Source organism: Leptosomus discolor, unplaced genomic scaffold (genome assembly GCF_034619465.1).
Source record: "Leptosomus discolor isolate bLepDis1 unplaced genomic scaffold, bLepDis1.hap2 HAP2_SCAFFOLD_136, whole genome shotgun sequence".
NCBI lineage: Eukaryota > Metazoa > Chordata > Aves > Leptosomiformes > Leptosomidae > Leptosomus > Leptosomus discolor.
This window is the reverse complement of record NW_028237760.1, coordinates 131,140-143,648: the sequence shown is the minus strand read 5'-3', so window position 1 is coordinate 143,648 and position 12,509 is coordinate 131,140. Positions and strand designations below refer to the sequence as shown.

The 12,509-nt window shown below is 58.3% G+C and overlaps 1 protein-coding gene across 3 annotated transcripts; it reads right to left on the bottom strand.

Moving 5' to 3' along the window:
• Positions 1-2,026: 2,026 nt before the first annotated feature.
• Positions 2,027-9,680, bottom strand: LOC147413057 (peptidyl-prolyl cis-trans isomerase H-like). 3 transcript variants are annotated; one of them, XM_086480741.1, is made up of 10 exons: positions 9,597-9,680; positions 8,947-9,011; positions 8,559-8,582; positions 8,003-8,047; positions 7,518-7,560; positions 6,460-6,552; positions 4,823-4,914; positions 4,492-4,531; positions 3,151-3,239; positions 2,027-2,298 (listed from the first exon to the last, which is right to left on the bottom strand). In XM_086480741.1, the coding sequence occupies exons 1-9, from the start codon at positions 9,660-9,662 to the stop codon at positions 3,171-3,173; spliced, it is 537 nt and encodes a 178-aa protein (XP_086336867.1). In that variant the 5' UTR covers positions 9,663-9,680; the 3' UTR covers positions 2,027-2,298; positions 3,151-3,170. The 3 variants fall into 3 exon arrangements, with proteins under 3 accessions (XP_086336867.1, XP_086336866.1, XP_086336865.1); XM_086480740.1 differs by lacking the exons at positions 2,027-2,298; positions 3,151-3,239; positions 4,492-4,531; ... (1 more) ...; positions 8,947-9,011; positions 9,597-9,680 and adding exons at positions 5,623-6,371; positions 8,143-8,312; positions 8,402-8,457 and having other exon boundaries at positions 8,559-8,938; XM_086480739.1 differs by lacking the exons at positions 2,027-2,298; positions 3,151-3,239; positions 4,492-4,531; ... (1 more) ...; positions 8,947-9,011; positions 9,597-9,680 and adding exons at positions 8,143-8,312; positions 8,402-8,457 and having other exon boundaries at positions 6,379-6,552; positions 8,559-8,938.
• Between the last annotated feature and the right edge of the window lie 2,829 nt (positions 9,681-12,509).

The following is a 12,509-nucleotide window of genomic DNA, read 5'->3' as shown; positions in this document are numbered from 1 at the left end:
GAGGAAATTGTGGAGACACCTTCAAATCTCGGTGATGAAGCCTGCGAGGATGTTCATTTGGGGAAGCTCTGTGACCCCTGCTACGCGGGAAGCGAGACTAGCTGATCGCAGTGACAGAAACACATGCATCAGGCTGAGAAAGAGCTGCTGCCCCTGAAGCGTGGAGACAAACTCTCTAACTCGCAGAGAGTTCCAAAGCAGGTCTGTTTAGCACGGCGCTGGGTGCAAGGGGGGGTCGCTCCTCCTAGCTGGCACACGGGTCACATTCTACAACTCTATGTATTACCTCAAAACATGCATATTCATGAGCGTCTGCAATTAGTTCCGAGAATAGCTGGGGATATTATAATTGTTTCTCAGAAAGTATTATAACACGTTTCCTCCTCTTGGCGCGCGCGTGCTGTCATCTGGTGGTCGTCCTTTGGGGACTTTCGGAGGAAGGCTCAGAGTCTTCTTCATCGTGTACTTTCTCATCCAAGCTCTTCCTACTGTCTCAAACATTTCAAGGCTGCTTCTGCTCCCTTATCCTGTGCTGGGTCTAGCTAGCTAATTGCTGCTCACTACTAAGCTATGCTAAATTCACTCTTTACTCCCCAGATCAAGCCTGGAGCCAGCAATACGCTGCTTTCCCTCAGGAAAAAGTACAGTGAATTTGGGTACCCGCCTCAGCAGTGCAAACCTCAGCACTGCAGCTGGCAGGCAGAGCTCCCCCGAGCCGCCTGCAGCCAAGCTCCTGCCTCAGCAGCCCCCCAGGGAAGGGCCATCTGGACACATTTCCCGAGCAGCACCGGCAGCCCAGCCTCTCTCTTTTTGGTCACCTCTATTTCACAGCTGTCACCAGCTTCCAGTTTGCTCCTCGCTCTTGGGAATCTTTAACCCTCCTCCCACAGGAGAGACCCCTCTGGAAAGCGTTCTCGGGGCTGCAGAGGAAAGGGGCGGTGTGCTTTGTGTTTCTTTCATCACCTGGGATTCTGCAGGTACAAGCAGGCGAGATGCCTCGGGCTGGACAGAAGTGAGCACGAGTGACTTCAGGAGCTGTGCAGCCCCAGGAATGGAGACCTGGAAATCCCGACAGCCGGAGCCTGCTTCAAGGACTTCAAACAGCCCCGAGACAACAGAGCACACCAAAGCCCGCCTGCAGGATCTGTCCTCCAGCACATCAGCGCTTGCCACCTCGCGCTGGGTAACGCCCAAGCAAAGGGCGCGGCCCGCACCTCCCCAAGACAGCCCCACACAACACACTCCTGCTGCCCGAGGAGCGGCGGGACGTCCCCGGGCGGTATGAAGCGCCTGCAGGTGACAGAACAGGCTTTGTCCCAGCTCCCTTACGTTTTCATCTGCCGGATGAGGAAACTCACGCCGTAGCCCAGCCCCCCCGAGGGGCGCTTGCGTGTCCCCCAGCAGGTAGGTCAGCTTGCAACCCAATTCTGGAAGGAGAAAGTCAGTTTTTCCACCGACCGGCAGCCTCAGCTGCGCCCTCGGTAACCGTGCAGGATAAGGAGGCCCAATTTCTGCTCCTAAAGCATAAGCATTCTTGGCTTCCCAGCCCAAAGCCCTGCCCTAACACCCACGTCGCACCCAGGTAAATTCCTCTAACGCCCGTGCCACACGACAGCCCGACGGCCTCGTGCCGCCACGCGCCAGGGGAGGTTTTACAAACGCTTGTTTACAACACGACTCGCCCCAGAGCCCAGCAAACTCACGGGGATGAAGCCTGCGCCGCGCCAATTCCTTCTGCTTCAGCAAGGCTGCGTGTAGAAAGGCTCTGGCTGTTCCCAAGACGCCAAGAACCTCTCTGCCAGGCAGCCCGACTTACCTGCCCAGTAAAGGAGCTGCTGTAGGACGGCACTGCCGTGCTCTGCCATGCTCCCTTCACCCCTTCTTGCCCATTTCGCAATCGCCCAGCAGCAGGGCCCCGCACCACCACGCCCAGTAGAAGCTCCCTGCTGAACCAGCTAGGGACAACACACGTTGCTGAAGACTCTGCAGTCCTCCTCACCTGAAGAAGAATCTCTTCCCGAGCACGTCAACTGATGCGCTCTGCACGCATATTTAACAAAATTCTTTATTTACATTTCAAAATGAGAGAAAACCCAAAAAAGGTAAGATGCCAATGATGAAGTAATTTCAGGAGAACGTCAAGAGCGCGGATCTGGCCTGCAGAGAGGACTGGGGCAGTGGGGGAACCGGCTGGAGATGGAACGGCATGGAGCCAGCACAGGCCTAAGCACCGGCAAAGGAACGCTGAAACGCAGAAGAAACAGGTCCGAAACGCTGGACGGCCATTCCCGACTCATCCTACAACAGCAAGACCGTGCAGTGACACTGGGTGCCGCCTCAGCGGTTTTCACGGGAGCGCTACTTGCTGCACGCATCAGCTCACCCTGAGCCAGAGAACGCGGGCGTCCTCCTGGGTCTCCATGCCGGGCCTCTGCACCCGCCTCCGAACCCAAACCCACCAGCGCCTCTTTCTCCCGGCTGATTTTAAAGGGTCTGGACAAGTAACTGACTCAGCTGGCTGAAGCTGGGCAAGGCAGATGCCCTCCTTGTCTCCAGCAGCTGAGAGGCAGCAGGCTGCAGAAAGGCAGTTCCTAAAACCTGGCTGGGAAGTCAGCGAGGTGGCACTGGCCTCGTCCCTAGAAGGGAAAAGCTGCCGGTCTCAAGCTGGATCTTGGCCAGAGATCATGTGCTCCAAGCAGAAATGATGAACAAGCCTGGGCCTGAGGACAGCCCTAAAGGGGACCCCACCCATCAGCACGGGTCTGCCCATCTGCAAGAAAGCCTGGGAACAAGGTGGTCCCTCTCTTCAAAAGCCTATCGACGCCACCAGAAGTACCAGGGAAACGAAAGAACAATTACATCCCCTGTTGTCACTTCATCAAGCAGGAGGAGCTCCCCAGAGTCTGGAGTGCCACAGATCTGAAAGACTCTGTTATGGAAGCGGGGACAAAGTGTCTTCGTGGGCAATTCCAGACCTCTCTGGAAATCATCGAATGGAAGGCCAAAAACGGTGGGGATTTGCTGGCGCTTCACTGAGCTGAGTCAGCTCTCTACAGACTCAAAGGACTGCGAAACTAAGTCAAGAGAAAAGGAAAGGAGCAGAGCAGCCCAGAGGCTGATTGCACTGGCGGCCTGCGAAGACACACTTACCCCATTTCTGTTTCACTGCTCTACATTTCCCCGCACTGGGAGATCACAACTGGCAGCTTGGGTTTGTTGTTTGGACCCGTCGGCACATTCTGAGGACAGACAAACGTATAGCGTTAAACCTCATAAAAGCTCGGCAAATCCCGCGAGTGACAGGTACTCCAAGACCGGCTGAGAGAGAGATGCCTACAGCATCAGGAACCGGGAAATCCAGACACAGCTCCGAGTCACACAGAAGCACCATCACGCATTTGGGCAACGGATCCAGCCATAAGCTGCTGCACTCTCTCTGCGGGCAGAGGTTTGGGATACAGACCAGACCCCGATCCCTCCAAGGGGAGGGAAGGCACAGAGCTAAAGCCAGAGAGCTCCTCCTGAGATACAGCAGGCATCACGTCGCTTGAGGCTGCTCTGGCCTAAAGCTTGAAAGTTACTAATTACAGCTGCAACACGCGAAGCAAACTTGCCTTTGTACGGCCTTTGCGGAATCCAAACACCAGACAGTCCCACAGCAACCCTCATTCTGAACCTCTCCTTCTGCTGGACTCAGCTGCTCCTTTCTGAGTCTCTTACTTATTTCCCTCAACTCGCCCCTCGCTGCAGTGACGCACAAGGCAGGCACACCGCAACCCTGCCATCGGTGCTCCTGGCAAAGAGGGTCAGCAACACGTGCATCACACCGCGCCGTACCCTTCCTTGCACGGGACCTTTTCTCAACACCGGACGGGGGTCAGCTCTGTGCTCGCCCCGCTTCCCAGACCGAGGGTGGAGGCCCTTGCGCACATTAGCCAGGCGCGGGCCAGGGAGTTAAGTTTCGCCCGTCTCGAACTCACCGCTGTTTGTTACATCTCCTCATCTACTCAGACACCAAGTCACGACGCTGGAAGCCCTTCAGGAGATGACTTTCATTTTTCTTATCAAACACGCTGATCACGGATCAGCAGAACTGATCATTCAGCATCCACGGAATAATCCCGGGCAACGGCACAGAAGTGATCTGCTTCACACCCTCGTCTGGGTTGCTGACGGAACAGCTTTTCAATTCAGCTTCCCCAACAAATGCAAAGCGTCGCACATAAAGCCACAGGAACACAATCCCCGCTCAAAGACCAACCAGCAACCACGACAGCACAGCATTTCTAAAGTCAATCTATAGCACAGCATTTGCCTCAACGCCTTTCCTGCCATTTTATAACAACGACAACCGGTAATACCAGTTATCAACGCTGCTGTTCCCTGGTACCCTGTAAACAGACAGCGGCAGAGAACAGAACCACCCTTGTCAATCCTCTGTACCACTTGCCCAAGGGGACGTTCGCGGAGAAATGGGCAAATTCAACTTACTTCCATTTTTCTCATGACCAACAGCCCATCGACGATTTTACTTAGAATGAGAAAATTCTTCCATCTCAATACGGCCGGATTTACCTTTGCTCCCCGCCACTCATCACAGGTACATGCACTTTTGTTCCCGCTGGAAAGTCTGGTGCAGTGTAAAGCTACTGGCCACGTCAGGGCTGGCTTCCGAGCTCTAAACGGGCAAAGGAAACGATCCCTCTTAAAACGTGCTCCACAAGCGAGGGGCGAAGAACAAGCAGTCCCCGGCTGTTTCTTCGAGCAGCTGCGCCACAGGCAGTGTCCCTCAGCCGGGACGCCAGGCTGCCGCTGCCGGTACTCACCGAACACGACGGGTTTCCCATCCAACCAGTCACATTTGGAGCACGTAACGAAAAACTGACAGCCGTTGGTACTGGGACCACTGTTTGCCTGGGGGGAGAATGGCAAAATACCAACAGTGTACAATCAAAGACTTGCCAAAACCGAAGGCAGACGCGCCTCACGTAGGAAAAAGCTGTTGCTCTAGACCCAGCCTAGCTTCTTTTTAGCTTGTGGCTACACAAACCACGGGCAGCAGATACGCATCCGCAGGAGAGCACCCCGGGCTGGGACGCGGCACGCCACCCAGTCTGGTCATGCCGCTCTCACCAACTTCCCACCGTACTTCTACGCAGGCACGTTCAGCACAAGATCGCGCTGAAATCTGGGCTCTAGGGCACGCTCCTGAAAAAAGGCCAAACTTTTTGGTGGCGAGTCCTTCCTGGCTGCAGTATTGTCCCGGGGAAAACTGAAGAGACAGAAACCAGGGCAGAAAAAAAAAAAGCAGCTTTCTGCTAGTTGGAAGGTTTCCTCAGGACAAACCAACCCAAACGTGTCTGTTCTGACGACCAGGATGAGAAAGGCAACGATCCCAGTGGCACAGGGCTCACGGAACAGCGCGATGCGGACGGCAAATTGAATTCACACCTGAGCGCAGCACCCGGAGCGTGCGCGCTCTGCTAAGAACACGGCTCTGCCACGCTTAAGTCCATTCCGGTTTTTCAAAGCTCTTTGGACACCCAGGAGATACTAAAGCCCGTTTCTGGGCCGGCAAGTGAACTGGGCACGTTTTGCAGCTGCAGGGCTGCACGGGACACAGTCCCGTGGCATTTTTACTTATCGCTAGCCAGCTGCGGAAGGACCCAGCTGGGAGGGACCACGGCTTGGCCCGGCAGAGCGACTCCGGAGCCACGCCGCTTTCACACAAAGCTGCCGAGACCAGCGCGGGATCCCTCGTCCCACGCCACGGCACACTGCTCGCTTAGCTGTGTCGTGACACCTCTTTCTGGGCCGTGCTTGGAACGGGAGGAGTAACTAATGCACATGGCGAATGCTCTAAGCAAGTGCTTTAAGGGCAGGGCAGCTGAAAGAGCTGGGCGAGAAGCAGCTGCGGACAGGAACGCTGCAGCACCGGCTCCGCTTGCTGTCTGTGGCCAAAGTCAGGGTACTGTTCCTACCAGGCAACGGGCAACGCTTGCAGTTTTTCCTACAGCGTGGAACAGGAAGCCTATGTTAGCAAAGGCACCCTGGGAACGCTGCTACGGCTTCGGAACGCCCCACCTCTTTGCCTCCCCCTTGCTGAGGTCAGTGCTCGGTAACAGCATCGGGGAGGAAGAAAACCCCACCGCTTGCCACCCTACACAAACCGCAAGAGCCACCAAGCTCTTCTCAAAGCTCATCGAGCAAAGCCTGCCCCAGCCCTCCAACGGGGGAAAAGAAAGGATGCTGCAGGATCATCATCGGGACTTCGCTGTTCCTCCACGCATTAACCCACGAGCAGCCTTCTGACGAGCACTTACACAGCCGGTCTTTCAGCCCTTGGGTCCAGCGGTGGAGATGTCTGTTGCCTGGCAAATACCCGATACACCCAGGAAAAGGGCACAGAGAAAGTACCTAAAGCTTTTCCGTCTTACAACGGCAGTGTTTTCTACTCACCATAGAGAGCAGCCCAGGAGCAGAGTGTTTCAGCTTGAAGTTTTCGTCGGCAAAAGGACCCCTGTATATACTGGCTACTCCGGTGCCGTCTCCCTGGGTGACAGAGGTGCCCCGTCAGCCTCAGCGCTTGTTCTGAGCCAGCGCTACCCAACGGTTCAGTTTATTAAAACACAAATTTAAAAGCCCCACGCAAAAGGACAGGGCTCAACTCTGCCCCAAATGGATGCTCCCCTGCCCTCCATACGCACCAGGAGCCAACACATTCAATGTCTGGTGCAAGCCCTAATGCTTGAGCAGCTCCAGGGGAAGGAATAAAGCCCGCGGGGGCATCGCAGCAGCATCGCAATTAGCGACCACCTAAAGTCTGCTGCGGCTGAGCCGCCCGCCGTGCGGTCACTCCCCTCAGTGACTTTCAGACAACCAAGTTTTAGGAAGTTTGGATTAAAAAAGCTTCATCACGCCCCCTCACGTTTTGAAACACTTCCAGAAATGAAATCATTTTACTGGGTCCTAGGACAGCCAAGAGACCCCGCGGTCCTCCAGCCTTCCCCACACACTCTGCTTCTCCCCAACTCAGAGCACGACCACCACTGCCGGCACAAACTCTGTCCTCTTTTGGCACAATTCACTGACAAAATTGCACAGAAACGATCTCTTGCACCACATGCTTCTCGGTTCTCTACTTAAGGTCTCTCTCCGCAAAGCAAACTCGCAGGGTTTCTTGTTCGGGGGGACAGGAGAAGGCGGGGAAGGACAACAGGGTAAAAAAAAAAAAATCTTTGCCAATTTGAAAAGCCTCGAGCTGTACTGCCACGGGGCTTTTTAGAGAGGAACTCTTTGGGGGAGGAGAGGGTATGTGCACACAAGACTCACGATTCCTTTCCAAGTACATTACAGCCTGCTGCAGTGAGATGGCAGCAAAGCTACAAGGAAACCTCCAGTGACTACTGGGGACCTCAAAAGAGAGCCAACAGAGCCCCCAAATCAGCACGCACCCTTGGAAACAGTGCCTATTACACCACGCAGGAGAAGCCCCAAAGGAATACAGAGGTACATACGTTTACAAAGTCACCTCCTTGGATCATGAAATCCTTTATTACCCTAAACAAGGAAAAGAATACTTAGTTCTCAGCAGACAAATGCCTCAAGAAGAATACTACGTGGTAAAAAGGAGTTTGGCCTCGCAGCAGCACCACGGAAGTTATCAGGGCCTACGAACGCTACAGTCTCAAGTCTACCACAAATATTAACTACTGGTTGCTATCAGGTGATTTGGGAGCCACTGCTCTTCGACCAGGGACAGCGATTAGGTGACAGATGCCAGAAAATGATCTCTGACCTGGCCCACCAGGAACGGGGGATCCCTCCCAGTGACCCCAGCGTACACGTCTGACAGCGCCCCCAAATCCCCCACAGCTACAGAAGGACAATTAGCTGCCACCCACAAAGGCCTCCCAGACCAGTAACGCCTTGAAGGCGCGTCTCAAAACCCCAGCTGGCTCAGGCTGCTATTTAGGTGCCTGAACAAAAGCAGGGGAATTACCTGTGGAAAGTGCTTCCTTTATAACCCACAGGGACACCATCTTTCCTGCAAGGAAATAAACAGGAACATCACTGCGACTCACTGGACAGCCCACGCAAAACCCTCCCAGGGATCCGGAGCCCCAAAGGGCTGCCCTGTACCTCAGCAGCTGCCTTGATACACAACCAAGCGCTGCAGCCTGGCTCTCAGCTGGTGCTCTCGGAGGCACAGGGAAACCTCCGGTGGGCCCTGCACATGAACTGACGTCGTTCCCTACAACCTCCACACCATCACCTTGACGGGATCCCGCGGCAAGCTGCAGCACGGGCGGCTGCGAGTTGCAGACAGGCCGTTCTAGAGCGACCTGAGCACGAACACAGTCAGGCCCAAATGGCAAAGTCTGCCACCTCCGCGACTCACCGACGAGCCCGGCACAACTTCATCCCAGCAGGTTTCTCTCCCTCTTTCCTTTTGTACTGGGACAGTGAGAGAAAATCCCAAGTGACCCTTCTTCCTACTTGCCCAGCCCTCTTTCTCGCAGTAGCCTACTTAAAAAGACCCACTAGAACCCACTCACCTGAATTCCCCCGTACAAAACTGCCTGGAAAACAAAAAAGAGAGCAGAGCGTGAGGCACATCCGTCGGCCCGTGGCAAAATAACCGGGCGGCGAGGAGAGCCCTACCGTGACCTTAAGGCAGCCCCCTTCATAGATGCACCGGGCCTATCGGAAGCTCCACCGAGGGAGCAGAGAGGGACCGGAGGCCTTCACCTTCCAGCCAGACGGGCTCCCCCGGGGATCAGCATGCTGCACCGTCACATCTCTCTGGCAACGCAGAGAGGAGCAAAGCAGGTGCAGCAGTTCGCGGGGGCAGGCAGTCGCTCTGCCACCAGAGACGTTCCTGCACCGAAAACCCTTCGCAGGCCGGCTCCAGGCTGAGCCGCAGGAACGCCGGCCGCTCCTCACCTGAAGTTCTCCGCCGTTTTGGGGACAACGTCGGCGAACAGCTCCATCTTCATGCGGCTGACCTCCTGGGCAAGACGGCGGCCACATGAGCCTTCTGGGCCCCACTCGCACCCACCGGCCTCCCCACCGCTGCACCCAGGCAACTCCCGCCAAGTCAGCCTCCTGCTGCAACCCCAGCCCTGCAAGCCCCCTCCCGATGCAGCCCTGCACCTCCACACCCCTCCCCCGCAGCACTGCCCCAAGCCCCTGCCCACGCGCCCCTGCAACCCCACAGCCCCCGCTGAACCCCGACGCGCCCCTCCAACCACTTGCGCCCCTCACAGCCCCACGACGGACCCTGCGACCGCCCCCTCCCAGCGCACCCCCACCCTTGCGCTCCTACACTCCCAACGAGACCCAACAGCCCCCCCCGCACCCCGGCCAACCCCCTCCCGCACCACCAACAAAAAGACCCCGCCCTGCACCCCTGGCCGCTCCCCTCCCCTCCCCTCCCCAACAAGCCCCCCCCGCCCTCCCGCTGCACCCCCGCAACACCCCACCGCACCCCCGCCGGCCCCTCCCGCTGCACCCGCGGCCCCCGGCCCCGCCGCGCGGCTCCCGAGAGCCCCAGGGGCCGGGGCCGGGGCCGGGGCGGCGGCGCCCTCGCCCACCTGCCCGCCGATGGCGACATCGAAGAAGACCACGGGGTTGTTGGGGTTGGACGCCAGCACCGCCATCGCGGCCGCCTCTCCCGGCAGCGGCCGCGGCAGCGGGAGGCGGGGCGCGCACGCGCCTTCCCTCGGCTGCCCTCCCTGCCTGCCGGCGGGCAGCGGCGGGGGCTGGCGGCCCCGCAGCCGGGGCTCTGTGGCCCCGGCCCGCCCCGGAGTCGACCCGCCAGGCCGGGCGGCGCCGGGAGGGTGCCAGGGGCCTGCGGAGGGCTTGAGGAGATTGGCGTTCCCCTGGGCTTTGTCCCTCGTGGGCAGCTCTCGGCTCCCTTCTTGGCAGGGCCGGGCTGCTGCCCTCTGGCCCTTGGCGCCGGCCCCGCCGGGGGAGACCCCAGCCTGCTGCCTCCAGGATGGCTCCTGCCCCCGGGGCTTTCCTGGGCAGCTTGGCAGGGCCGGGCTTCAGCAGGGGGCAGGGCCTGGCCTTCAAGCACGTCTCCTCCTGCCTTAGTGCGGGCCTGCTGCAGCGCAGAGGGTAGACAGGCCAGCTCCAGTGCCCCACGGGAGACTTCAGGGAGCGCTGGCGAGCGGCACTGCTGCGGCCATCACCAGATTGAGGATTTGGGGCTACTGCTTAGCGACCCCCTTGCTCTTCCCACCTTGCCTTGAAGAGCAAGAATTCTAATTGGCGAATAGCAGTAGGAGAGACGAATGATTATGCTGGGAAAGTAAGTCTCAAAGGGAATAAATGATCAAATACGAAATACAATCTCTATTGCCAATGCTGCTAGCACGCCCCTGTAAAATCCCAGACCGAAGGTCTTCATTAACCAATGCTCTGTTCGTAGTTAGAAACAAGGACAGTCTGTTGTAGTCCAAGATGTCTGCCAGACAGGATTTATTACGGTACCCGCTGTGTGTAATCCTTGAATCATGACCAAAGCAGCTGCGAGCCCCCGGAGACCCAGCAGGAGCATCGACACCGTTCGAGGCCGTCTGCCCCCAAGCCCAACGGGACGCAGCGGAAACGAAGGAAGAGCGACAGCAGGGAACTGCAGCCTCCGGCAGCCTTCAGCAGAGGTGGCTCCAGGGCAGCAGCCAGGGGGTTGTGGGTGCTCCAGAAGGAAGCCCGAGCGGTCCGGACTGTCCCAAACGGCACGTCATGGTGACCGGGTTGCCCCGACAGGTACACGGAGGAGTCGTGAAAGGCACAGCAAAGGAGACGGGGTGCAGGAGAAAGTGCAGCAAGGGAGATGGGGTGCAGGAGAAAGCACACAGCGGGGCCTGGAGATGCAGCCAAAGGCACAGCAAGGAGTTGGGGGAGCCCGAAAGGCACACCGCGGGGCCTTGGGCTGCTCAGAAAGGCGTCCTTAGGGGCTTTATCGTCCTGAATGGCAGTGCAATTGCCGTGGAGATCACTGAAATTCACACCTGGGGGGCTGGGGCACCCTGAAAAGCACAGCCGCGGGCGGCAGGAGCAGCTAAAGGCTAAGTGAGACGTGCAGGGGAAGCCCAAAAAGCCGAGCAAGGGTCTCGGAGCAGCCCAAAATATACCCTGGGGGCCTGGGGTAGCCCTCTGGCAGACAGACAGAAGGCTCTACGGTGTACCAAAGGGCACCCCCACACACCCAGGGGTTTTGGGCGCACTGAAAGGCACGTTGAGGGGCGCGGGGAGACCCAGCATCACACCCAGGGGTGCAGCGTGTGCCCAAATCCATGCGCAGGGGGGCTGGGCACACCAGTCGCTTCCCCTTGGCCCCGTGGGCTGTGTGTGTGCAGAGAGGCTCTGAGCGTGCGGGCGCCTCTGCCCCGCCCAGCCCCCAGAGCCTTATGATGTCACTCAGCCGTTCATGACGTCAGCACACAGGTCCACTAGACCTGGGGCGCTGGCACAGTCCCTGCACACACCGTACCTGCTGGAGCTGCTGGTGCTGTGCCAGTGGCTCTGGCGGTGCTGGTGCTGCCAGTGCAGCCAGTGCTGTTGCTGCTGGTGGAGCTGGTGGAAGCGGTGCTGCCGGTGCCGGCGGTGCTGGTGCTGGTGTCACTGGTGGAGCTGGTGCTGGCGGTGGAGCTCAGCCCGTAGGCAGCTGCCCGTGCCCTGCCGATCCTCGGGGCTCGGCTCCGCCGCTCGCAGCCGGTCCCCGGCAGCGCCCGCCGAGTCCTGCCGGCCCCTGCTGCCCGGGGAGAGGGGAGGCGAGGCCGTGCAGTGCCCGTTCCCACGGGGCCATGAAGAGCATCTGGCGGTTCCTGCAGCGCAGGACGGCGCAGGTGGTGCCCGAGCCCTCCGGGAGCCGTCGTGCCGATGAGCTCCGGCCGCACGGCCGGGACCAGCTGCACCCTGCGGCCGCCACCATCGACTGCGCCCCGTTGCGGCCGGTGCAGGAGCCCGACACTGGCCGCTGGGGCAAGGAGTCTGCCCTCCGTAAGGCGCCACCAGACCAAGAAGCCGTCGAGGAGAGCAACAGCTCTGGGGGGGCGGTACGTAAACCCAAACATTTTAAATTGCCGTCCTCCTCGTAGGACGGCGCTACACGCCAGCGTGAAATCAGACCTTTCCTCGAGTCATGTCCGATGCAGAGTTGTTGACAACTCTTTTCTAAGCTGACGTCAAGCTGGTGGGAGTCCTGGTTCTCGGAAATGCTGCCCCTCTCCCCTCTTCTGAGCTGCTTTCCTAAGTTCTGCCAATCTGTGCTCTTTATCTCTGAACAGACAGGGTCGGGTTCATCCCCTTCCCACCCGAGCCCTGGAAGCCATCAGCCGTCAGATATCGTTGATGCGGAAGTGCGTCAAATAATTGTCCGATTGCTCAGCGTGCGTGAGCACATGTCTCTGGTGCAAGAAACCAACCAGAGCTTGTCTCAGCAGCTGAGCAGAGCTGAAAGAGAAGTGGAAGAACTGAGAAAAGCCCTCTCGGAAAAGACA

Excerpts from the sequence above, each read along its gene's own strand:
- LOC147413057 (XM_086480741.1), bottom strand. The coding sequence starts at position 9,662 with ATGGCGGTGCTGGCGTCCAACCCCAACAACCCCGTGGTCTTCTTCGAT. Across the intron at positions 8,583-8,946 it reads AAAACGGCGGAGAACTTCAG|GCAGTTTTGTACGGGGGAAT; the intron begins GTGAGGAGCGGC and ends TTTGTTTTCCAG. Across the intron at positions 3,240-4,491 it reads TGGTCATGAGAAAAATGGAA|AATGTGCCGACGGGTCCAAA; the intron begins GTAAGTTGAATT and ends GTCTGTCCTCAG.